General features: G+C 40.4%; 2 protein-coding genes across 5 annotated transcripts; one reads left to right on the top strand and one right to left on the bottom strand.

Annotated features, from left to right (window-relative positions):
* Positions 1–18,479: 18,479 nt before the first annotated feature.
* On the bottom strand, positions 18,480–19,427 carry LOC142547995 (CDGSH iron-sulfur domain-containing protein NEET-like). Its single transcript, XM_075656370.1, has 2 exons — positions 19,113–19,427; positions 18,480–18,695 (listed from the first exon to the last, which is right to left on the bottom strand). Exons 1-2 carry the CDS (start codon positions 19,295–19,297, stop codon positions 18,593–18,595), a joined length of 288 nt encoding a protein of 95 aa, XP_075512485.1. The 5' UTR covers positions 19,298–19,427; the 3' UTR covers positions 18,480–18,592.
* A 2,794-nt stretch (positions 19,428–22,221) lies between these two features.
* Positions 22,222–24,839, top strand: LOC142548663 (cysteine and histidine-rich domain-containing protein RAR1-like). 4 transcript variants are annotated; one of them, XM_075657126.1, is made up of 5 exons: positions 22,222–22,854; positions 23,044–23,126; positions 23,485–23,639; positions 23,860–24,098; positions 24,425–24,839. In XM_075657126.1, the coding sequence occupies exons 2-5, from the start codon at positions 23,062–23,064 to the stop codon at positions 24,518–24,520; spliced, it is 555 nt and encodes a 184-aa protein (XP_075513241.1). In that variant the 5' UTR covers positions 22,222–22,854; positions 23,044–23,061; the 3' UTR covers positions 24,521–24,839. The 4 variants fall into 4 exon arrangements, with proteins under 4 accessions (XP_075513241.1, XP_075513239.1, XP_075513238.1 ...); XM_075657124.1 differs by having other exon boundaries at positions 22,811–22,948; positions 23,032–23,126; XM_075657123.1 differs by having other exon boundaries at positions 22,812–22,948.
* The last annotated feature ends 375 nt before the right edge of the window (positions 24,840–25,214 follow it).

Below are 25,214 nucleotides of genomic sequence, written 5' to 3'. Positions count from 1 at the left end.
CTCCATCATTCTTTGCCTCTATATCTGTAGAATTCTGCCTTTTTGGTTCCTCTTCCTCGGCCTTGATCACTGTACTCACTGCATTCACTCCTTTCGGATTTTTTTCAGTATCACTTGGTAGTGTTCCAAGGGGTCGATTTGCTAATTGATTGGCTATTTGACCCATTTGAGCATCCAACCTTCGTAAGATAGCATCATGATTCTGCAGTCTCATCTCCATCCCTACAACATGTTTCATCATAAAATCCTCATAAATTGGTCTTTGATCTTCTTGCTTGAATCCTGGAGGTGCTGCAGGTACCAATAATCCTTGTTGTCTCACTTGTTGAGGAATGGGCAGTGGAGGAATATGTGTTGGATTAAGGGAATTCTCCGTATTCTTCCAAGACAAGTTAGGGTGATGCTTCCATCCTGGATTGTATGTGGAACTGTATGGATTTGATTGCTGTCTCCATTGATTCCCCACAAAATTCACTGCTTCTTCATCAAAAATGGGTTGTTCTTCGATGAATATTTCTTGGACCTGATTTGCTTGATTTGATTTCAGCTGAGAGAATTGATGGGCCAACCCATCAATCTTAGCAGTAAGTGCATTCAACACATTCATTTCAAGAACTTCAGCCTTCTTTTCTCGTTTAATATCTGTCCAACCCGCACTATTTTCAGCCATATTTGAAATTATTTCAAGTGCAACTCGTGGAGTCTTCCTGTATAAGCTACCATTGGCTGCCGCATCTAGCATGGAACGCACGAAGGATCTACTCCGTTATAGAAAATCTGAACTTGTTCAGATGAAGAGAAACCATGTTGAGGACACCTCCTCAACATCTTTCTAAATCTTCCCCAAGCTGTATGTAATGTCTCCCCATCCTTCTGGCGAAAAGGTGAAATATCCATACGCAGTTGTGCTAGCTTGGTGGGTGGAAAATATTGATTCATGAACATTTCCACCAAACCATTCCATGTAGTAATAGAGCCAGCCGGTAGATCTCTAACCCATTCTGCTGCTTCACCATGCAAAGAGATAGGGAATAGTCTCAATCTTATGGCATTCGTGCTAACTCCATTGAATTTGATTGTGTCACAGATAGATAGAAATCCCTCCAGATGTGCATTAGGATCCTCGGTCTGCGATCCTCCAAATCTCACTTGATACTGTATCATTTGAATGATGGATGGCTTCAACTCAAAATTATTTGCTTCCACAGTAGGACGAGTAATGCTTGAACCATAACCTCCAGTAGTTTGTCTAGTAAGATCATAGACAGTGCGATCATGCTCCTCGTTCTCCATTGCTTCAATCCCTGCTATTTCAACTTTCTCCTCTTGTTCTAATTGTTCTTCCACGTCAAAGTCTGAGTATTTCTCCCTTTGTGCTCTACGTCTCCGTCGAAAATTATTCTCAATCTCTGGATCAAATAGCTCCAATTCTGTCCTTCCTTTAGCACGGCTCATGCACAGTAAGATAATTCCTGAAAATAAATAAACAAACTTTAAAACGTACGAATATGCGTAAAATCAACAAAATTAAATAAAAACCTAATCTCAAGAAAATAATAAATCCTAATATTAAACAATTCAATCCCCGGCAACGGCGCCAAAAACTTGACCGACGATTTCGGTTGGGAATAAATCTAGCAAGCGGACTAGGTCAAGTAATAGTATTTGGAGATGAGTCCGGTATCGCACCCATATAGATTGATGTTTAATTACTAGAATGTGACTTATTTTTCCTAATTTAGGCTAATAAAATTCAAATAATGGGAGATAAATTAATTAAAACTAAATAAAACAATTTAAATAAATTAACTAAAGCAAAAATAATCCAAACTATTAATTTAGACGAAAATTCAAATTTTTTAGAAACGACTAAGGCGCACAACGGTACCGAGACAACTTATAATCTACGCGTCAAATTCATATTCATTAAATTAATTATTTAATTCACGACGGAATTCCCAAAATTATTTATTAAACGATTCCTCGAATTAATAAACCTAATTAAATCTAACAGTCCAATTATTCCTAACTGAATTTAATTAGATTCAACCGCATTAGATCGCTGTGAAATTCCAGTTTTTCAACCTAAAGTTGCACACTGAAATCGAATACTATTTCTAGTCAATTTAATCATGTGTTGATTGATGTGTGAAGCAAATATTAATCTATCGCCTTCCGGTTTTAGATTAACCAACAAATATTCAATTTAATTGGCCAGATTAAAAGAACACGTGATAAACGACATCAATCAATGAATAAAATAAATAATCTAATTGAATTAAACTCAAAACATCAAAAAATAATATGTCTCGGCCCCTATTATGGCCTTAGTCTATAAAAATCTACTCCATAAACTTAAAATAAAAGTCAAAATCAGTGTTTAAATTCAATAAAAAACATAGTTAAGAAAGAAGAAAAAGAATTATCAATGATTTGTAGCGTGTGTGCGGAATTCATCTTGCTTCTGTCCTTCACTCTTTCTCCCTTATGTTCTTCTTCCGCGGTGATACTACTTCACAGTAGCTTCTGTTCCCCTCCCTTCCGCGGTCTTCTGCGCTTCTTTCTTCCTGTCTCGGCTGCTTCTCTGTACGCTTTTCTTCCTTTTATTCTTCTAAATGGGTCTCTCCTTGTATTCTTTTTAAGCTCATCTCCACTTAAACCTTGTAGATAATAAGATTGTAGATTTTATTTTCAAAGATTAGACTCCATCTTTATCAAGAACTTCAATAATATCAAGATAATAAAATAAAAATATTTTATTTCCTTTGAAGTTTTGTAAATTTATTTTATTTCCAAATTTAATCAATTTTCATCTTTTATTTAAATCTACAATTATTAATTCAATTAAGCACATAAATACGGATAAAAATATTAGATAAGGGCAAATATTATTAAATCAAATCCCTAAAATCTTTTCAAGATTTGGCCTTATCAATACTCTTAGCATAAAAAGTAATATTTTTTAATAGATGACCCAAATAAGATATCTGTCTCACAAAATACAACCCGTAAGACCGTCTCACACAAATTTTTGTCATTTCATAATGGATTGTTTTATATGAAAAAAAATTATAATTTAAATTTTATTATTTATATATATAGTCACAAATAAAAATTTTATATGGATGAATTTCAAATTTATATAATTTTTTATTGAATAAATCAATTAAATAATTATAAATGTATAAAATTACACATTTATAATAATAATCACCCTAAATTTAGGATGACAAACAAAATTAATTATTTGGATATTTTTCCAGATCAAATCTTTAACATACAAAACGAAATGTTAAAAATTTAAAAACAAACTTTATTGAAGAAGATTGTCAATAACTTAATGCAGCTCATACGAAACATATAACCCAGGATTATGAAATTTGGCCCAACTCTAGTACAAAAGTAGCTCAAAGGGAGAAAAATTGTCAAGTTCATATATACAACTTCTAAGTCTACGTGGGATATTTAATACACTTCTCTCACTGTCAGGGACGGAAAACAAGGGCGTGAAATTTACAACACATTAGCAGATGAAACATAAGAGGAGTCTAATATATAATGATGGACATGAACTCTGATATCATGTTAAGATCGTGAACTTGGAGCTAAGTTCATGTCAAAACAATTGAAAGAATATTGTCCAAAACCATATATATAATTCTCAAAAACTCAATTTAACCGACGTAGAACATAAAACACGCAACTTAAACAAGGTATACGAAATGCTTTCCATGGACAAACAAAACTTAAGCATTGTCTTAACGGACAAGCCATGGCAAAGAAAAGGAGAAAAGAGAAAAGAAGGTAAAATTGAGTTGGATGTCCCACCCGTATAATCCGTCAAACTTTTCCTTTTTTGTGGAATCAAATGTAATTTCAGCGTGAAGAAATCATTGCTGTAAAAAGTTGCTAGATACATTAGTCATCATCCTCGTAATAAACGAATAAAGAATTAAAATAAACCAACGGATATATATATATATTATTTTCGGAACAAAATGGATATTGGAATAACAAATTCTTTCAACGATCATTATAGCCATAATATTTGGGAACTTCCACAAGTCTAATAAGTTGCATTGTGATTATTAGATATTAACTTTCACGTAATTTTATAAATCTCACAATAATTAGGTAATTATTTTCCATTCATTATTCGTTGTAGACTAGTATATATAAATGAAATGCAAGAACTCAAATGTGAATTTCAACACAAAAATTCCCGTGAAACGGGCTCGCAGGTCAGTTTTGTGATATCGTCTTGATTCCAGACAGAGCAGTATGTTTCGTATATTTTATTTGGATCATCAATAAAAAAATATTATTTTTTATGTACAACTTATCACTATTTTAAATTCAAAAATTTATGGCTTGAGTTGGGCAAGAATGACACTTCCGCTGAACCTAGAACAAACACGTTCAGGGTACCTGGATTACTCAAAACAAAATTGAAAACATAGTGTTAGGTTGGGAGGGAGCATTTTTTTTTAAAAAAAAATTAAAATAATAATTATATATTAATTTGTTAAAAAATATATTACATATAATTATTTTTTAAAAATATATTAAAATTTAGCTGTTGTGTACAAACAATTGTTTCATTTTATTTTTTTCAAAAAAAATAATGTGGTAGTTATAAAATTAACAATTATAAAACTATGAGTAGGTCTCTTTTGTGAGACGGTCTCACATATCTTTATATGTGAGACAGATCAACCCTACCTATATTCACAATAAAAAGTAATACTATTAGCATAAAAAGTAATATTTTTTCATGGATGACTCAAATAAGATATGTGTTTCACGAAATACGACTAGTGAAACCGTCTTAAACATATTTTGCCTAAAACTATTCATTACAAACATTTCTATATAATCGTTTATAGAAGCTAAAATTGTTTATTCTGCTGACATTGTCTTCTACAAACCACATTGATAATCCACATTTATTTCAAATTTAATCATCTTATTTTTTTTATCTAAATTATATGTATTAATTGGTTGCTTAATGTTTTAATTTTTGTTTTTAAATTTTATTTTATACTTTTAATTTTTTTATAATTACTATTAGTATACAATTTTATGTTATAATTTTAAAAATTATTTTTAATTAATATTTTAAATAACGAAATTTTTAATTAAAATATTTAAATTGGGTGTGACGTCCATAATAAAATCTTTTGAAATTTTTTGAATTATAAATATATGAATGTGTTTTTGACAATAATATGACAGATTGAAAGAGAACTTTGAATTGAGTTCTGCAACTGGAATGCCAAAACTAAACCCATGTGGCCCACCGGACCCAGTGGCCTTTATTAAAAACAAAAAGTTTTATTCCATTTTCTTCTTTTTTAAGAAAATGTAGTTTTTTTTACTCGAAGAAAAGGGTAAAAAATTGTGTCACACGGTCTCACGAATCGTATTTTGTGATATGGATATCTTATTTGGGTCATCTATGAAAAATTATTACTTTTTATGCTAAGAGTATTACTTTTTATTGTGACTATCGATAGAGTAGACCCGTCTCATAGATAAATATTCATAAGACCGTCTCACAAGAGATCTACTCGAAGAAAATATAGATATTCATATTACTTTAATATATATATATATATATATAGAAAGCTAAGCATATAGCGTGATTAAAAAAAAGATAGAAGCAACTGTATCATTTAATCTCAAAAAAAGAGTTGACCACGTCGATGACCATTGACACGGTCAAGCAAATAATCTAATTTTATTTTATTTGAATAACGTGATTTGCGTATTATTTCAAAATGCAAATCCAAAAATAGCAATCACAGGTTAAAAAAAATAATAATATAAAAAATTGTAAATCATTTAATTGCTCCACTGCCCCAAAAGCAAATACAATTCATGTTCAAAATTAAATATAAATTTAATTATACGTTTTTAAATTTAAAAATAATTTAATCTTGTTATTTGTATATTTATACATGTGATTTAGAATTAATGTTCTTTTGCTCATCTGAAAATTAAGGAACTTATGGCAGCCTAGATAAAAACGATCCTTAATGATACCCCCGGATGGAGGGCTCGGCTCGCTCTCGATAGCCCATCTCGGGGGAAGCCCTAGCACTCAGAGGAGCACTTGAAGTCGCCCATGGGAGGTCATCCGAGCTGACCTCCTAAAATCAGCAGGTCCGAAGATTGGAGATGGCGGCCGACCTCCCATGCCGACCTCCCACGCCGACCTCCCAACAAGAAGCCGAGCCGACCTCCGACATTGCGATATGGGGACGATTGGAGACGTGTTGGCCGAGCTCTCTCAAGGTCTTGGCTTCAGGCGGGCGCATACCTGCGAAAGCTCTTAATCAGATATTAAGCGCGTAGCCCACGGAGATCAAAGCCCGGAAAGGTAAAAGCCCATTAAAGATCTAATTAAATCTGGCACGATATCTAAATCAAATCGGGACAGAATCTAATCAAATCTTCCGAAGATTCTGAAGATCTAAACCTACCAAAACTAGGACTCTGGGGTTCACCTATAAATACCAGGTTTCATTGATTCTTATATTCATTCAATTTTCACATATTCACATTCTCCCTGCACACACATTGCTCTATCAGTTTTTCGTTCTCTGACTTGAGCGTCGGAGGGGCTACGCCGGAACAACCTTCCGGCCCCCTTCTAACACTCTTGTTTGTGTTTCTTGATTTCGAGGTGCTGGATCTGAGCTCCACGGGTGACGTGCCGACCTCCCAGCCAGCGTACCAAGGTTTGATCCGAGCTCCCCAAGCGAAGATCTGACATCCCAGCTAGCATCACCGATTCCCGCAATATCAATTGGCGCCGTCTGTGGGAAAATACTGAGAAGACGTAGACATCTGGGGACGAACAGGTAGAAGAACAGGCCCTGCACGTGGTAACCGAGGTCCCGAAGGTGGCAACCAAGGCCATGCAGGTGGCCACCGAGGTCCTGCAGGTGGCAACCAGGGCCGTGCAGGTGGCAACCGAGGTCCTGAAGGGGGTCAAGGTAGAGGCGTGGCTGATCTTAGTTTAGACCAGTTGGCCCAGTTGATTAATCGGTATGTGGAAGAGGCCCTCCGTCAAAATCGGACTCCATCACCACCGCCACAACAACCTCCCCCTCCTCCTCCTCCTCCTCCTCCTCCCGAGCACATAGAAGCCATTTGGGAGGAAGTCAGAAGGATTGGCAGGCAAATGGGGGGCCGACCTCCGTTGCTGGACAGAGAAAGCCCACTCTCTCCTGAAATACTGAATGAGGACCTCCCCGTTAATTTCCGTCAGCCGACCATTAAAGATTATGATGGGAGTACTGACCGTGAAGAACACCTGGGGAAGGTTTAGCAATTCCGCCCTGCTCCATCGATACTCAGATGGTGTCAAATGTCGGGTCTTCCTCACCACCCTGGTAGGACCCACTCAGAGGTGGTTCGATCTGCTCCCACCACATTCCATTACCAGCTTCCGAGAATTTAGCACCCTTTTCATGAACCAGTATGCTACGAGCAAAAGATATTTGAAAACGTCATTAGGTTTGTTCAGTTTAAAACAAGGAGATGCAGATTCGCTGAGGGACTTAATTAGGCGATTCAACAGTGCAGCCTTGGAGGTCCCTGCGGCAGCAACAGAAACCTTGGTGAACGCCTTCACGCAAGGGCTAAAAGGGGGGCAATTTTTCAATTCCTTGGTGAAAACCCCCCCCCCCCCCCCCAAAGTTATGATGAGCTCCTGAGCCGGGCTGAGAAATATGTAAACCTTGAGGACGCACAAAGGCAAAGGCGAGTGGATATCCGACCCGGTGATAAAGATAAGGGGAAGGAGAAAGTGGAACCAAGTAGGAAGAGGCCTGCAGAAAGAACAGAGGAAATGGGCCGAGGTCCTGGACCTTTCCCGTATGCCCCGTTGGCCATGAGTTTGGAAAGAGCTATGGCGATTTGCGAAGAAAGAAGAAAGCTGGAGCGCCCGATTGCTAATGATCCGACCAGAGGTATAATCCATATGATAACGGGCGGCGCCACCGACGGAGATTCAGGCAGAGCTCGTAAGGCTCATGGTCGGAGATTGGAGAGTTTGGGGTTAGACCTTGCCCCCAAAGATGACCCCATCATTGGCTTCGGGCCGGATGATCTGAAAGGTGTTGTGGCGCCTCATAACGACGCCTTGTTAGTCACTCTTACTATCGCCAACTATGACGTCGCAAGAATCTTTGTTGACACCGGAAGCTCAGTTAATATTCTTTTCAAAAGAACCCTTGACCGAATGAAAGTGGAAGGTTTCGAGTTTGATCATATCTCTACGCCTTTATTTGGCTTCACAGGACATGCGGTCCAAACTGTAGGACAAATCATGCTCCCCTTATCTTTAGGGACGGGACCGCACCGCATCACAAAAATGACATGTTTTACTGTGGTGGATGCCCCTTCTTCTTACAATGGTATCCTTGGCCGACCTGCCCTGACCGACTTCCGAGCTGTAAGCTCCACCTACCATCAAAAGCTGAAATATCCTGTGGGGAATGAAGTAGGAGTCGTGGGGGGAGATCAAAAATCCTCACGACGTTGTTATGTAGATGAGGTAAGGAAGGAAGTCAAAAGATCTCGGACAGAAGTAGGGATGATTGTGACCCAACCAAATATGACCTCCAGAAGAGAGGTTCAACTTACATCAGAAGAGGATCCAGAAACGGTAGAAATAGGGGTCCAACAGTGTGTCAGAGTGGCGGCTGATCTTGATCCCGAAACTAAGCGTGATCTGTTGACTTGTTTGAAAACTAATGTATTTGCTTGGTCCTCACAAGAGCTCTGTGGGATCAGCCCCAGGATAATGGAACACCGCCTCAACATACTTCCTGAAGCTCGGCCAGTCAAGCAGAAGAAAAGGCATTTTGGTCCCGAGAAGGACAAAGTGATAAAAGAGCACGTTGACGAGCTCCTCAAGGCAGGGACATATTAGGGAGGTCTTTTTTCCAACATGGTTATCAAATGTGGTCTTGGTCCCCAAGAGCTCGGGAAAATGGAGAATGTGCGTCGACTTTAGAGATCTTAACAAGGCTTGCCCGAAAGACTGCTACCCCTTGCCAAGGATAGACCAACTAGTTGACTCCACCGCGGGTCATCAGTACTTATGTTTGATGGATGCTTATCAAGGATACCATCAGATCCCCCTAGCAGAGGAAGACCAGGACAAAGTAAGTTTCATCACCTCCGAAGGGACGTTCTGTTATGTGGTGATGCCTTTCGGGTTAAAAAATGCGGGAGCCACCTATCAGAGGCTCATGGACAAAGTTTTTTCAGCCCAGGTCGGAAGAAATGTGGAAGTTTATGTGGATGATATTCTTATAAAGTCCAAGAACTCAGCTGATCTCATAGAGGACCTCCGGGAGACCTTTGCCACTCTAAGATCTTACGGGCTAAAACTGAACCCCCAAAAATGCACTTTCGGGGTCAAGAGTGGGAAGTTTCTTGGGTACATGGTAACGGAAAGGGGAATTGAGGACAATCCTGAGAAAGTAAAAGCTATTCAATCTATGACACCTCCTGGGAATCTCCGGGAGGTCCAGAAGCTTGCCGGGAGAATCGCCGCTTTGTCACGATTCATTTCAAGAGCGGCGCATCGAAGTCTGCCCTTCTTCCGAGTCCTAAGGAAAGCTAAGAAGTTCGAGTGGGATGAAGAATGCGTAAAGGCATTCGATGATCTAAAGAAGCATTTGGCAGAGCTCCCCATATTAGCCAAGCCATCCTCGGGGGAACCATTGTATGTCTATCTCTCGGCCACTGAGATGGCTGTCAGTTCAGTCTTGGTCAGACAGAAAGGCACCGAACAAAGCCCCGTATATTACATCTCTCATGCCCTCAAGGGAGCGGAGCTCAGATATACAGTTGTGGAGAAGCTCGCTCTGGCTTTGGTCACAACAGCTCGAAGGCTAAGGCCTTATTTTCTATCTCACCCCATTATGGTCCTCACTAATAGTCCCCTCGGGAAGATAATGACTCATGCTGATATCTCGGGAAGATTAGTAAAATGGACCACCGAAATGGGAGAATATGACATTCAATATGGACCCAGGACCGCAATAAAGGCACAAGATTTGGCCGATTTTCTTGCTGAGACTTTGCATGTTGATATAGAAGATCTTTGGAAAGTATATGTGGATGGTTCATCCACCAATGAAGGCAGCGGAGTTGGTGTGTTATTGATCTCTCCGAAAGGGGATGAACTAAAGTTAGCGGTAAGACTAGACTTTAGGGCATCCAACAATGAGGCAGAATACGAAGCGGTCTTGGCGGGTCTAAGAGCAGCACGACAAGTCGGAGCTGCTCGGGTCCACATCTTCTCTGATTCTCAGCTGGTGGCCCACCAGATGAATGGATCATATGACATCAAGAATGAAAGACTGATAGAATACGTAAAAGCAGTGGAGGCCGCTAAAGAACTCTTTACAGAACTGGTTTTTAAACAGATCCCCAGGGAGAAGAATGAGGGAGCCGACTCCCTCGCAAAAATGGCAAGCTCACTTCACAGTTGGAAATCAAGAGAGGTGGTGGTCCAAGTAGAACTAAGTCCTTCTTTGCACTACCCCTCTCTTGAGCACGAAGACAATGACTGGCGCGCCGAGCTATTGGATTACATGAAAGATGGAGTGCTCCCCGAAGATCCGAAAAAGGCATACAGGATGAAGCGAAGGAGCCTTCGGTTTATAATGATCAACGGAACTCTTTACAAGAGGTCAGTCTCTCGGCCTCTTCTCAAGTGCTTGGGTCCCAAGCAATCTAACTATGTGCTAAGGGAGATTCATGAAGGCTGTTGCGGAAATCACCTGGGATCTTACTTCCTAGCGCGGAAGGCACTCTTGGCCGGATATTTCTGGCCCACTATGTTAAAAGACGCTCTAGCCATCGTCATCTCATGCGACAGCTGCCAACGTCATGCTAACCTCCAACATCAACCAGCTGCACTAATGAAAAGTATCGTGGCAGCCTGCCCGTTTGACCAATGGGGGATCGACATTGTGGGACCTTTTCCCACAGCCCCGGCTCAGAAAAAATTTTTGCTCGTTGCTATAGATTATTTTTCAAAATGGGTGGAGGCTGAGGCTTTGGCTAGGATAACTGAAAATGAGGTACTCAAATTTCTGTGGAAGAACATTGTTTGCAGGTTTGGGGTCCCGAGGAAGTTGATATCTGACAATGGAAGACAATTTCAAGGGAGTCGGATCCAAGCCTGGCGTAAAGAGATGAAGATCCAGCAGCACTTCACCTCTGTGGCCTACCCTCAGTGCAATGGCCAAGTGGAGGTCACTAACAGGTCCCTAGTGCAGAGCCTGAAGACCAGACTTGGGAACGCAAAGGGTAATTGGGTGGAGGAGCTCCCCAGCGTGCTTTGGTCATACATGACTACTCCTAAGATAGGCACGGGGGAGACGCCTTTCAGCCTGGTCTATGGAAAATGAAGCCGTGCTTCCGGCGGAGATCGGTGAAGAGACACCTCGCATGATATTCTATGATGAGCAAAACAATGAGAGACGAGCAGCAGACTGGGATTTCGTGGAAGAGAAGAGGGAAGCCGCGGCCATAAGGATGGAAGCTTACAAGAGACGCATAGCCCAAACCTACAATAAGAGGGTCATTCAGAGGAGCTTCCAGGTTGGAGACCTAGTTTGGAAGAAGGTTCAGGAAGAGAAGGTCGGAAAGCTCGATCCAAAATGGGACGGACCGTTCAAAGTGGTGGAAAAGCTCAGCTCAGGTGCCTATTACTTAGAAGACTGGACAGGGAAGAAATTGAAGAGGCCATGGAATGCTTATCACCTTCGCAAATATTATGCTTAGATATTGTTAGAAACTTTAGTTTTTTTTGTTCGGGTCATTTACTTTCGATGCAAGGACGTCAGATTTTGATGCTTTATTCAGATACATTAATAAAATTACGCATTTTTGTTAGAAATTATTATTATTGCAGATAAGGGTTTTCACCCTCAGCAGTTCAGGAGCCCAGAGCTCACCTCATCTTGGTCACACCAAGTACGATAAGAGTTTTCACCCTCAGCAGTTCAGGAGCCCAGAGCTCACCTCATCTTGGTCACGCCAAGTATGATAAGGGTTTTCACCCTCAGCCAGTTCAGGAGCCCAGAGCTCACCTCATCTTGGTCACGCCAAGTATGATAAGGGTTTTCACCCTCAGTCAGTTCAGGAGCCCAGAGCTCACCTCATCTTGGTCACGCCAAGTATGATAAGGGTTTTCACCCTCAGTCAGTTCAGGAGCCCAGAGCTCACCTCATCTTGGTTACGCCAAGTATGTAGGGATTTCACCCTCAGTCGGTTCAGGAGCCCAGAGCTCACCTCATCTTGGTCACGCCAAGTATGATAAGGGTTTTCACCCTCAGTCAGTTCAGGAGCCCAGAGCTCACCTCATCTTGGTTACGCCAAGTATGTAGGGATTTCACCCTCAGTCAGTTCAGGAGCCCAGAGCTCACCTCATCTTGGTCACGCCAAGTATGAAAAGGGTTTTCACCCTCAGTCAGTTCAGGAGCCCCAGAGCTCACCTCATCTTGGTCACGCCAAGTATGATAAGGGTTTTCACCCTCAGCCAGTTCAGGAGCCCGGAGCTCATCTCATCTTGGTCACGCCAAGTATGATAAGGGTTTTCACCCTCAATCAGTTCAGGAGCCCAGAGTTCACCTCATCTTGGTCACGCCAAGTATGATAAGGGTGAAGAGCCCAGAGCTCATCTCATCTTGGTCACGCCAAGTACGATAAGGGTTTTCACCCTCAGCCAGTTCAGGAGCCCGTAGCTCATCTCATCTTGGTCACACCAAGTATGATAAGGGTTTTCACCCTCAATCAGTTCAGGAGCCCAGAGTTCACCTCATCTTGGTCACGCCAAGTATGATAAGGGTGAAGAGCCCAGAGCTCATCTCATCTTGGTCACGCCAAGTATAATAAGGGTTTTCACCTTCAATCAGTTCAGGAGCCCAGAGTTCACCTCATCTTGGTCACGCCAAGTATGATAAGGGTGAAGAGCCCAGAGCTCACCTCATCTTGGTCACGCCAAGTATGATAAGGGTTTTCACCCTCAGTCAGTCCAGGAGTCCTTTAGCTCACCTCAGCTCGGCATAAATTTTACGGTTCAAAGTTATCATGGTTAAGGGGCTGGCCGAGCTCCCATGGCCGAGCCGAGCTTATCGCTGTTTTATCCTACCAAGTTACAATTTTATCAAGTGTTTGGCCGAGCACTGAGAGCCCAGCCGACCTCTCTCAGCGTGACCTCATCGGTTTATTATTTTATTGTGTTGGGCCGAGCTCCAAGAGCCCAGCCGACCTCTCTCAGCGTGACCTCATCGGTTTATTATTTTACTAAGTGTTGGACCGAGCTCCAAGAGTCCATCCGACCTCTCTCAGCGTGACCTCATTGGTTTATTATTTTGTCAAGTGTTTGGCCGAGCTCTGAGAGCCCAGCCGACCTCTCTCAGCGTGACCTCATTGGTTTATTATTTTATTAAGTGTGAGGCCGAGCTCCAAGAGCCCAGCTGACCTCTCTCAGCGTGGCTCGAATGGTTCATTATTGTGTTAAGCGTGAGGCCGAGCTCCAAGCGCCAGCCGATCCCTCTCTATTTGACCCCGCCGAATCATTGTTACGCATTAGGGCCGAGCTCTAGCGTCCCGGCCGACCTCTCGGCACGACGATCAGTCTCCTATTTTGGGACTGACCTAAAAATGACTAGCTGACCCCTCACTAGAGACGATAATCATAACACAATAAAGTATAAATTAAACTCAGCACAAATTTGGTACATATTGGTGGGAGGCTCCTGATCATACATCAGGAGGAAGGTTCTCCACAACCTTCTTGGCGTCCAGGAAATCGGCGGAGGTCCCCTCCGGAGGATAGCCAGCTTCTCTAAACTGGGCCACGGCACCATCGAAGCCTACATAAACGAAATTGAGGGCTTTGTCAGCGACGATGTCCCAAAACTCCTCGGACTTCAAGAAACCCTCCTTAAAGACCTCAGACCCATTGGCGAGGTCAGCTCGTGCTGAAACAATTTCATGATGCGCCACGTTAAGTTCCTCCTTAACGGCCCTCATCTCCTCCTGGGCAGTATCCAGGCGGACCTCAGCCAAGCGCAGTTCGTTCTTCAGTTTCAGGGTCTCGGCAGCAAAGCCCTCCCGCATATCCGCCTCCTTCCTCTTTGAATTGGCCCGTTCCTTCTCCAGGGCCTCGGTTAGGACAGCGAGTTTGCTCTCAAGCTCGGCAGAGGTTGACTGGAAGGACCTGACGTCCTTGGAGGATTGCTTGCGGAAATTAGTAGCTTTGAATGCCACCTCGGCATTCAATAGGGCGGCCTGCATAGATGATATGTTAGCCAAATTAAAGTAGCATAAGGAGTCGACCTAAAGTAAATTACCTCAGCACTGGCGTTGGTGGACCTCCTGACAAGCTCAGACCAGTCTAGCCCATCTAGGAATTCTGCGTCAGCCTTCGACGCGATGTCCCGGAGAACAGCTCCAGCCATAGGAGATGGCCCTGCCCCAACGATGCGCAGGTCCTCTCGGTACATGTCGTACAAATTAGTGCGGCAGCGGAGGACTTGCGAGGAGGTGGCTGACCTCATCTGCCGAATTGGCAAAACGTCAGCTTGGATGGGGTCGAGCTCCCCGCTGCTTACCGATTGTCCATGAGAGCGGGGGGTCTCGGGGGCTCGACGCTTCCGGGAAGAGCTCGGGGGAACCGTTCGAGTCTCAGCGGTAGAAACGACAGTGACCTCCGCATTGGCCTCAGCAATCACGGCTTTGCCCTTATCCGCGCCAGCCGAGCTGGCCTTCTGTTGCCTCCGGGCCTCAGCCTTTTTGATGAGGGCATTCATGACTCTGACAGCTGAGACAAAAACAGCGGTTCAGTAAAAAAAAAATGAAAATGAGAAGAGAAGCTTGGGGGATCAGCAGAGGCCGGGCTAAAATTCCATACTCTCGTTGCCTTGGGATGTGACTTTGGCCGAGCTGAGCCCATAATAACTCAAGAGGTCCTCGGCTAAGAGCGTGGGTGTATGGAAACGCCGACCCCTGATTGCCCCGAATGGTCCAAGAAAGGTGCTGCTCTTACGAAAGCCCGAGAGGGGACATGGGAGCTCAGGAAGAGAAACCCTCCACTGAGAACAGATGTCCCACTGATCGGAGGGATGAACAAAGAAAAAGTGGTTTTTCCAGTGCTTATTAGAACTCGGGGCCCCTTCGAAAAACTGACAGTTCGGTCGAGCTGAGAAGTAGAAGGGGCCCTCCTCTGACCTCTTAGGGAGGTAGAAATGGGAGAAGGAAATAGGGTCGACTTCATAGCCTAAGGCTTTGAAAAGAACTACATAATTACACAAGGTACGAAAAGTATTGGGGGTGAATTGGCCGAGGTGAATTTGATAAAACTGGCTGAGCTGCTGGAAGAAAGGAGGAAGGGGAAATCGAAGGCCAGCATCTAGTTGGTCCTGATAAAAGGTATAGTAGCCAGGAGGGGGGTTGTTAGCTCGCTCCTCAGAGTGAGGGAATAGGAAATCATAATCAGCAGGGGCATAAGAGATAGCTCGGATGCGGAGCTCATCCGAGACATCCAGCCACGAGGGATGGAGCTCAAACCAAGGGTCGGACGTCCTGATCGGCTCCTCGGGGTAACTTAGGCTGAGCTGGTTCAGGGCTGCTCCATCGTCACCAGTAACAAGGCGGGGGCTGACCCCCTCCGTCTCAGGACACGCATCTGACCCCGAGAGGACCTCCGCGAGGGGATCATAACGATCCACCTCTCGGAATAGCCCCTCGGAGGTCGACAGGGAAGAATGGGCGGGGGAAACCATAATAACAATACCTATTGAAGATCGGGAGAGCTAAGATATGGGTTCGAATTTCTGTTGGAGGGTCGGAGCCGAGATGAGGGATCGAAATGTAAAGTTTGGTCGAGTGGGGTTGGATGGTATTTATAGAGGGACCTTGAGGAGATCGGACCGTTGATTTCGGGTGACGTGGACGGCTAGGATCAGCTCGAGAAGTGTTCAACTAGCCGTGGGCTTGACAGGTGGCAGTGACGGTTCATATTTAGGTCGGAAGCCTACAAGGCCAAAAGTGGAGCGCCTCGGCCTTGCACAAAGCTCAGAACAGTCAAAAAAGCCAAAGACTTGGCTCGGCTAAAGGTTTTTCCCCTCACAGCAGGACAACCAGCACGTTATCACAAAAGGTCCGCACAGTCCAAAAGCTTTTAAGCTCAGTATAGCCCAGGGCTGCCCAGAGCTCACGCAACCACGAGCCACTGATTTATAACGTCAGCTCACCCAGCCACTCGGTCATCTTAAGCTCAGCACAGTTCAATGATCTTGGGCTCAAAGTAATCATGGGCCACCGAGAGCTCATACCACTACGAGCTTCTGGTTTTCAACGTCAGCTCGACTTGAGGGAGGGACTCGTGATACCCCCGGATGGAGGGCTCGGCTCGCTCTCGATAGCCCATCTCGGGGGAAGCCCAGCACTCAGAGGAGCACTTGAATTCGCCCATGGGAGGTCATCCGAGCTGACCTCCTAAAATCAGCAGGTCCGACGATTGGAGAGGGCGGCCGACCTCCCATGCCGACCTCCCACGCCGACCTCCCAACAAGAAGTCGAGCCGACCTCCGACATGGCGATATGGGGACGATTGGAGACGTGTTGGCCGAGCTCCCGAGCCGAGCTCTCTCAAGGTCTTGGCTTCAGGCGGGCGCATACCTGCGAAAGCTCTTAATCAGATATTAAGCGCGTAGCCCACGGAGATCAAAGCCCGGAAAGGTAAAAGCCCATTAAAGATCTAATTAAATCTGGCACGATATCTAAATCAAATCGGGGCAGAATCTAATCAAATCTTCCGAAGATTCTGAAGATCTAAACCTACCAAAACTAGGACTCTGGGGTTCACCTATAAATACCAGGTTTCATTGATTCTTATATTCATTCAATTTTCACATATTCACATTCTCCCTGCACACACATTGCTCTATCAGTTTTTCGTTCTCTGACTTGAGCGTCGGAGGGGCTACGCCGGAACAACCTTCCGGCCCCCTTCTAACACTCTTGTTTGTGTTTCTTGATTTCGAGGTGCTGGATCTGAGCTCCACGGGTGACGTGCCGACCTCCCAGCCAGCGTACCAAGGTTTGATCCGAGCTCCCCAAGCGAAGATCTGACATCCCAGCTAGCATCACCGATTCCCGCAATATCACTTAATATAAAAAAGTTATTTCCCGTGTTTAATTAGTGCCAAAACTTGCTCTGTTTTCATCTGGTCTCGTTTGCGTTCGATCAATTGGTAAACACAATTGTCTTTTTTGATACTGTGGATTGATAAGGACTTACAATTTTAATTTAGTTTATTTATTATTTAGCATTCATTAATTCAAACATATTATTATTCTCCTGACCCCACGAATCTTGTGAGACGATCTCACGAATCTTTATCTGTGAGATAAGTCAACCCTACCGATATTCACAATAAAAAATAATAATCTTATCATAAAAAAATAATAATTTTTCATGGATGACCAAAATATGATATCTATATCACAAAATACGACCCGTGAGACCATCTCACACAAGTTTTTGCCAAAAAAGTTATTGTACAATAAGTTTTATAATCTTATATAAGCTGAATCTACTTTTTCATTATTTTCGTTTTTTAAATTAAACCTGAAACCTTTTTCCTGTATTCTCACGAGAGCTTGAATAGTAAGTCTCTTGTGAGACGGTCTCACAAATCTTTATCTGTGAGACGAGTCAATACTACCGGTATTCACAATAAAAAGTAATACTCTTAATATAAAAATTAATATTTTTTATGGATGACCTAAATAAAAGATCTGTCTCACAAAATACGACATGTGAAATCGTCTCACACAAGTTTTTGCCCACCTTAAATAGTTGAATCCCTCATTTATAACTTGATTCTTGCATCAAACATAGATCACTATAATAATGATCAAACAAACAGCACAAAAAAAAATTGGGGTATGGTCATAGGCTTAATGTTAATCCGACAACTACTCGTTTGGAAAAAGTGTTTGGGTACAATAACTATATCTACTACGAGATCAATCGAAATGTGATATTTGAGCTGCTCTACAGTTTTAAAATTTTGAATTGCACCATTATCACTAATTATACTTTTTGGTAAAGGGACAAATGTTCGTTCTTAAAATTGGTATCAGAGCCAATGTCACAGGTTTGATTCTCATTCATTGCAAAAAATATAATTTATTGGGAGATAGATTATTGGGATGTAATAATTACTCGTACACTAGGAGAGCAATTGAACGTAACGACTGAGATGTTATACGTTTAAAAAATTTTAGTCACATTACCGCCAATTATAACTTTGGTATAACGAAAAACGATCCATCATACCAAAAAAAATGGAAAAATAATCAAAGAATTAAATGACATGAAAAATCCATATATATATATATATATATATATATATATAAAGGTATTGTCCGAATCAATCAACTACATAATATCTTGGTATAAATTTCGAATACTTCGAAAATATCTAGACACGCATAGTTTACAAAACGAGCACCGTGCTTGGTACTAAGCAAAAGTTAAGTCTTATTTGGTTTTCAAGAGCAAAGGTCCAACGTTATCCCCAGAAGCTTTGTTGTGCTTCAAATGTGTTCCATCGCACAGGGGAAAGGTCTTGGACCTCCAACACCTGCACGACAAAATAACATTGGAAACAAATTGAATCCAAATTTTGCCCTCTTTTACGAATTCCCTGCGCTATTATTTTCCAAGCAATACAAGAGAATTTTAAAATGGCCTAAACCTTTTACGAAACTTACTGTCCGACAAGATAAGGTAGTCGACTCTTCAGAAACTCACACTAATCCGACAAGATTCGGCCTTTACCTATGTATACTCCGTCGACCATTTTCGTTACGAAGAAAATTAATTATTAGCAGCATTATATTAAGTGTTATTAATAAATCATTTCACAGTTCTTCCCAGAACAATGAGTACCAACAACTATAAAAATCGATTAAAAAAATGAAATTCTTCACCAACGAAACGGATTAGAATTCAAATTGGGAAAACATGATAGAAAAGCCGTGTGGTTTCAAAAGAAAACCTGCAGTACGCAGTGACGGGTTTGGAGAGATTAGTGACGAGGACTGAGTCCACCACTTTATCTTCTGTCTTGCGAATATCTGGGTTTACCGTCTCGGCTCTCACCGCCACCATCCGCCTCGGCTTACCGGCAGCGGCGGACGACACGGGCCAGCCGTATGAGATCCCGGCGTAAACAGATGCCATGAATATTATTATTATAATTTGTAGCGGCAAATGCCAAATCCTGGTTGTTGGATTTTTTCGAATGACCTGCGAATTCTAAGGTTGATGATTGTATTAGTTGAGCAGCCAATAAAGAACTTGAGGCTGACACGCTCCCTTAATATTTTTGGATTATTTTGTTGATATGTTTTCGACTCATTTTATTTATTTTTTTTTTCACGGTCCTAGATTTTTCTGAAAACCCACTTTGGTGGTTAAAATTTCGGTTCAGTCCCAATTGTTTGGGCAGTTTTCGATTTAGTTCTAAACGAATTTAATGAACCGATTTAGGTCCTCAACGTTTCAAAAGTTTTCCAATCCAATTTCTCCGTTAATTTGGGTCAAACTAAATGGAAGAGAAAGATTTACAAATAATTTTATAAAATGAAAAATTCCCAAAAATCCCCTAGCCTCTACGCTCTAAAAATTACCAAAAATCTCCAATTGCTCCTCGATATCTCTCTGTCATCATCTCAACGTATGTACGCAATTGTTCTTGGTAACAATTTTTTTTTTTATTTGTGCGTGTAATTGAAGCATCATGAATTCATTGATAGAGATATTAGCTTGATATCGGGCTAAAAAAAATTTCCTTAGGCCTGCTCGGTTTGCCTGATGATGGGCGATTATAGTTGATTTTAATTGTTCAAATATCTGATTTTCACATTTAAACTAACGGTTTGAAATTTATTAGTAGATGAAAGTATCATCGGTGAAATCAAACTCCTCTTAGATGGTGTTGCATCCAGAGTTCAAAATGCAGAGGAGCGAGATGAAGATCTTAAGTTCAGTGTAGATCTTTTATGGTTTTCAACACAAGTGAAACATTTATCTCCCTTTCTATCACAACCTTGCTTTCCTTCTATGATACATACATCCTTTGTCTAATTTCTCACAAATTTTTTTTGGTAATAAAACAAAACAACACTTTGGTATACCTCTATTTTCGTAAATGAGAGCTTCATTTTTTAAATTTTTTTCTGAAGCTATATTATTTTGTTTGCTTGTGTGAAATCATTAATTGTTCTTATATTTTTGTTGTGATATATGGTAAAACATATGTAGTTTTTATTGGACGTAAACCTCGTATATATGAGATTTGGAAAGAAGCACAAAAGCAAGTCAATAAATTTATCGGCACATCCCACATGTCATTCTTGAGTAGGGAGGGGGCTATAAAAGCTTTTCATTCTTATATGGACAAGCAAGCTCCAGTGCAAGCTTCTTCCTCCACCACTAGTGCCGAAGAAACGTCGAACACAACTTCTAGTGCAAATTCAGATGCAAGTGCAAGTACAAAACCCACTCAAGCTAGAAAAATAGATAAATTGACCGAGGTGCTATCAAATTTAGTAAAGATAATGGAGGAGATAAAACAACAAATCGAATCTGTAAAGATTAGTGGTGATGACAACTAATGGATTGTATTGAGCATGTTGCATTTTCTTGTAATCTTTTAATAGATTGTATCGAGCGCACAATATTATTTTGTAAACTTTTAATGGAATGTATTGAGCACACAATAGATTGTAGAGAATTGGATCAAACTTTGGATAATTTTTTATTTCCTCCTCATCAGAATCATGAATGCTATCCAAATCGTCATTGTCTATGCAAACATCTTCTTCGTCCTCATCATCATCCTCCAGCTCATGCAATACTAGTTGCAGTGCATTTTCTCTCTCAAAAGAAATCGTATTCTTTCCCTTCCTAGATTGCATTTCATGGTCAATGAATGCATCAAATAACATATCATCCATGACAACATCTTCATCATGTCAAAAAATTCGTCGACAGGCTTCAGCTCCACTTTGTTCGTTTGGACCATCAATTGAATAGGCATCTGAGTGTTCTATATAAACTTCAAACTCATAGTTTGTTGGAATATTCTTTCTAACTTCCAATGCATCCAAATCGTTTTCTAGATATCTTCTTTTGTGTAACGTATTCCCGATTTTGTGCCAAAACATAATAGCATCTTTATTTTTGAATCCAAGATCATCTACAAACCCCTACAATTCAAGCATTGCTAGCTTATCAATATAAAAAAAGTCGAAATATTCAAAACTTCTCCCAATGTATTTATCGTGTTTGCCTTTAGATTTAAACTTTACATTGTAATGCATTTTAATAGTAACTAAATCTTGTTTTCCACGTAAACATACACAGAAAAATATAAATTTCCATTATTTGGAGTGAGCTCTATTATCAAATTATTATGTTTAGCCATTATTTATCAACCTTGATATGATGACACAGAGAGAAAGTCAATGGCCGAGGAAGGAGAGAGCAAGGATGGGGATGAGTGAACAAGGATGGTGACGAGGACTTTCTTCAACTGAAAATCGATTTCAAGCAATTAGCTTAAGTGTGAAAATCAAATATTTTAACAATTAAAATAAACTAGAAAGAAAAGTATTGGGGAAGAATTACATTAAACTTGTTTTTATAAGAACAAAAATAAACTATAAAGATTTTCACGTTTGTTTATATGAACCAGAAGCTTTCGATGACACGTTTGCTATACGAGAAGACAAGAATCACCCTACTGGAACTGAAAAGAACAGAGAGAGATCGAGGAGTAATTTGGGATTTTAGGGGATTTTTAGAGCGTAAAGAAGCTATGAGATTTTTGGGGATTTCTCATTTGATAAATTGATTTACAAATCTTTATCTTCCGTTTAGTTTGCCCGCAAATTAACGGAGAAATTGGATTGGAAAACTTTTGAAAAATTGGGACTAAATCAGTTCATTAAATTTGTTTAGGACTAAATCCAGAACTACCCCAGACAATTGGGACTGAAGCCAGATTTTAGCCCACTTTGGTTGGTTATTATCTATGTAATATTTATTGATTTGTTTAATTAACATTAACATTTATATTACCACGATTCCGTGAGTACCTCTCTCTCTCTCTCTCTTGTTTAATTCGTGTATGTTTGATTTTTTTGGATCTCTTCTCTTTTTCGGTTAATTTACGGATTGAGGTGATTTGATCGGTTACAAGATGAATTAGCTCTTCGGTGAAAGTTTAACCGAGTATTTGTTAGATTTGGCTCGGGGAATGTAGAGTTGGCAAATGATGGTATGATTAACATCCTGCAGAAATCGTAGTTGAATTTTGTCTGGGTTTAAGCCTCCTATTTATTTACCTTAGGATGTACATTTTCTTTCTGGAATGATGTTTCGGTTTGTTCTCCAACGTGTAGTCTTTTTTCTTGATTTATTTTGAGCTTGAATTAATTGATTCGATGCTTTTAAGTATCTTCTGCCCGAACAGCTATATCAACGGTCCATTGTTTTTTGTTATTTGGGTTTTTCTCGACTCTAGAAAGTGATAATGATTGACAAGGATACAGAGAAAGTACGCTGGTGTGAATAATCACTTAGCCGATTCTGATAAAAACACAGAATAACAAACGAGAATGTTTGCAGAAAGGATTGTTTAATTAACTGCTCATGTTGTCATACATTCTTGGCATGGCGTGTCTAACGTGTTATTCATTTGGAAGCTTAAATGGGCCTGCGGCTTATGCAATGTAATTATTACCTTGTATTTCTTAAAAATCACTAATTTAGTGTCTCCTGATGTATGTCATGCTTCAACTGGGATTCCGTCTCTTAAACCAGCGTGTAAGTGACGCTTTCTCTAACTTTCTCCTTTGACGAGTTTACAAAACTGTTTTTTTTTCTGATTTGTAAATTAATCACAGCAGTGTCTTTAACAGCCAATATTTCATGATGGGATGAAAGATTGGAGCTGTTGTAAGAAAAAGAGTCACGATTTTAGTCTATTTCTAGCGCTTCCTGGGTATGTAACTTTTCCCTCTTGTTATGCATGCATTTTAAAAGTTCAAAATCTTACTGTCCAATATCTCTGTGTTAGCTTTACTCAATGTGTATCTGTCTTTTTCTTTTAACTGATGACTTCTTCACTCACTAAATTTTCTTTCAAGATGTTTATAGGAGCTGAGCTTTATGTTTTAATTCCATAGTAATGAATTTGATAACTAATTTTCTGGAAGTTATCTATATAAGATATAGAAAGTATTCATATTTACTGAAGGGATGCTGATTTGTTTTTGTGAATTCCAATCGTGAAAGCTTGCTTCATTGAGTGATCCATCTATGGTATTTTGTTAGAAACTGATTGCTGTTGATGTCTAAAGTTGCAAGACAGGAAAACACACGACTGAGAAACTAGTGTTGCCAAAGAAAGCTCCAGCTTCAAAGCAACCGGTTTATGAAACAAGTGCCGCTGTCAGTTCATCATCAAAAGATTCTTGTCCACGGTGCCGCCAAGGATTTTTCTGTTCCAACCATGGTAGGCCTGTTATGTAGTGATTTGACTTCTTTAAAAATTGAAGGCTGATTATTTGCGGATAAAAATTGCTTGTTTCACTTAAATAATTAGCACAAAGCCAATAAAGCACGACTTTTATGTATGTCGATTTGTTAACTTGTGATATAATCAAGTAGGTTGAGTTTAGATAAGGTTATGCTACTGATGTTTTAAGATTAATCTTCCTTTTCATCCTCGTCAGATTCACAAGCTGGAGCATTGAACTCAAAAGTATCCAATTCTGTGTCAGATGCTCCTACTGAAATTAATCGAACTTTGCAGGATGCCCAACCCCCAAAACCAAAGAAAATTGTCAGCATAAACCAACCTCAGACCTGTAAAAACAAAGGATGTGGTGAAACTTTTAAAGAAAAGGATAATCATGATGAAGCCTGCGGTTACCATCCTGGACCAGCAGTTTTCCATGACCGAATAAGAGGGGTAAGAATACAAGTTGCCTATGTTTTTTCATAATTAAACTTGTTTGATGAAACTTCTCATTAGTCTTCATCATCGTTTATAGATAGGCTTTATTACAAAATAAGTTGGTACGGGTAACATCAACATGGATTCTATTATTTATTGTGCTCCGTTTGAAGCTAGACTATCGTCTTATCATTAAGTTAACATTTTTTTATTCTCCTCTTACTTGACCATTCACCCACCTCCACTGGCAAACCACAATTCAGGATAATTTGTCTTCTGAATATGTTATCCATTGAAATGCGCAACACACTTGTGATATCTTCTTTCCTTTTGATTTGCAGTGGAAATGCTGTGATATTCACGTTAAAGAATTCGATGAATTTATGAACATACCACCATGTGCCAAAGGATGGCACAACGCTGATCCAGAGTGGTAAAGATGGCGCAAATGTCCCCGGTTTGAACGGTTCAGCAATATGGAACGTTTGCTGCAGATTAGTGCCATATATCGTCTATGGTTGGAGAAGATTTTGTTTTACCATTGGCAGTAATCCATTTCAATCTTGGTCGACCTGGCTCTACCACTTTAGCACATTTATCCATGCAGCCAGGGATAGATGCAACTGCAAGTATGAGTGAAAGCTGTGTGCTTGTATTTAAAAATTTAAAATAAATATCTTCAGTCATAAAAAGTGAAAATGATTAACCAAGTTATAATTAATAAATTTAATCAATTTATTTAATTTGAATAAATAACACACACGCACCCACAAGCTCATATATATAAATTCTGTAATTATAAACATCTCTTAATTAATTTTGATAATCTTTTTATACCACTTCCAATTATATATACATCAGTTTAATGATCTATTAATAATAAGTAAAAACTTGTGTGAGACGGTCTCACGGGTCGTATTTTGTAAGATGAATATCTTATTTGAGTTATCTGTTAAAAAGTATTACTTTTTATGCTAAGAGTATTATTTTTATTGTGAATATCAGTAAGATTGATTCGTCTCATAGATAAAGATTCGTGAGATCCCATCACAAGAAACATATTCAATATTCAATAAATTTTTGTATAAAAAAACTATTATATATATGTATATATTAATTCATACATAGAGA

This window comes from Primulina tabacum, chromosome 6 (genome assembly GCF_025594145.1).
Source record: "Primulina tabacum isolate GXHZ01 chromosome 6, ASM2559414v2, whole genome shotgun sequence".
Lineage (NCBI taxonomy): Eukaryota > Viridiplantae > Streptophyta > Magnoliopsida > Lamiales > Gesneriaceae > Primulina > Primulina tabacum.
The sequence above is the reverse complement of the archived record's forward strand: the minus strand, read 5'-3'. Positions and strand labels throughout refer to the sequence as shown.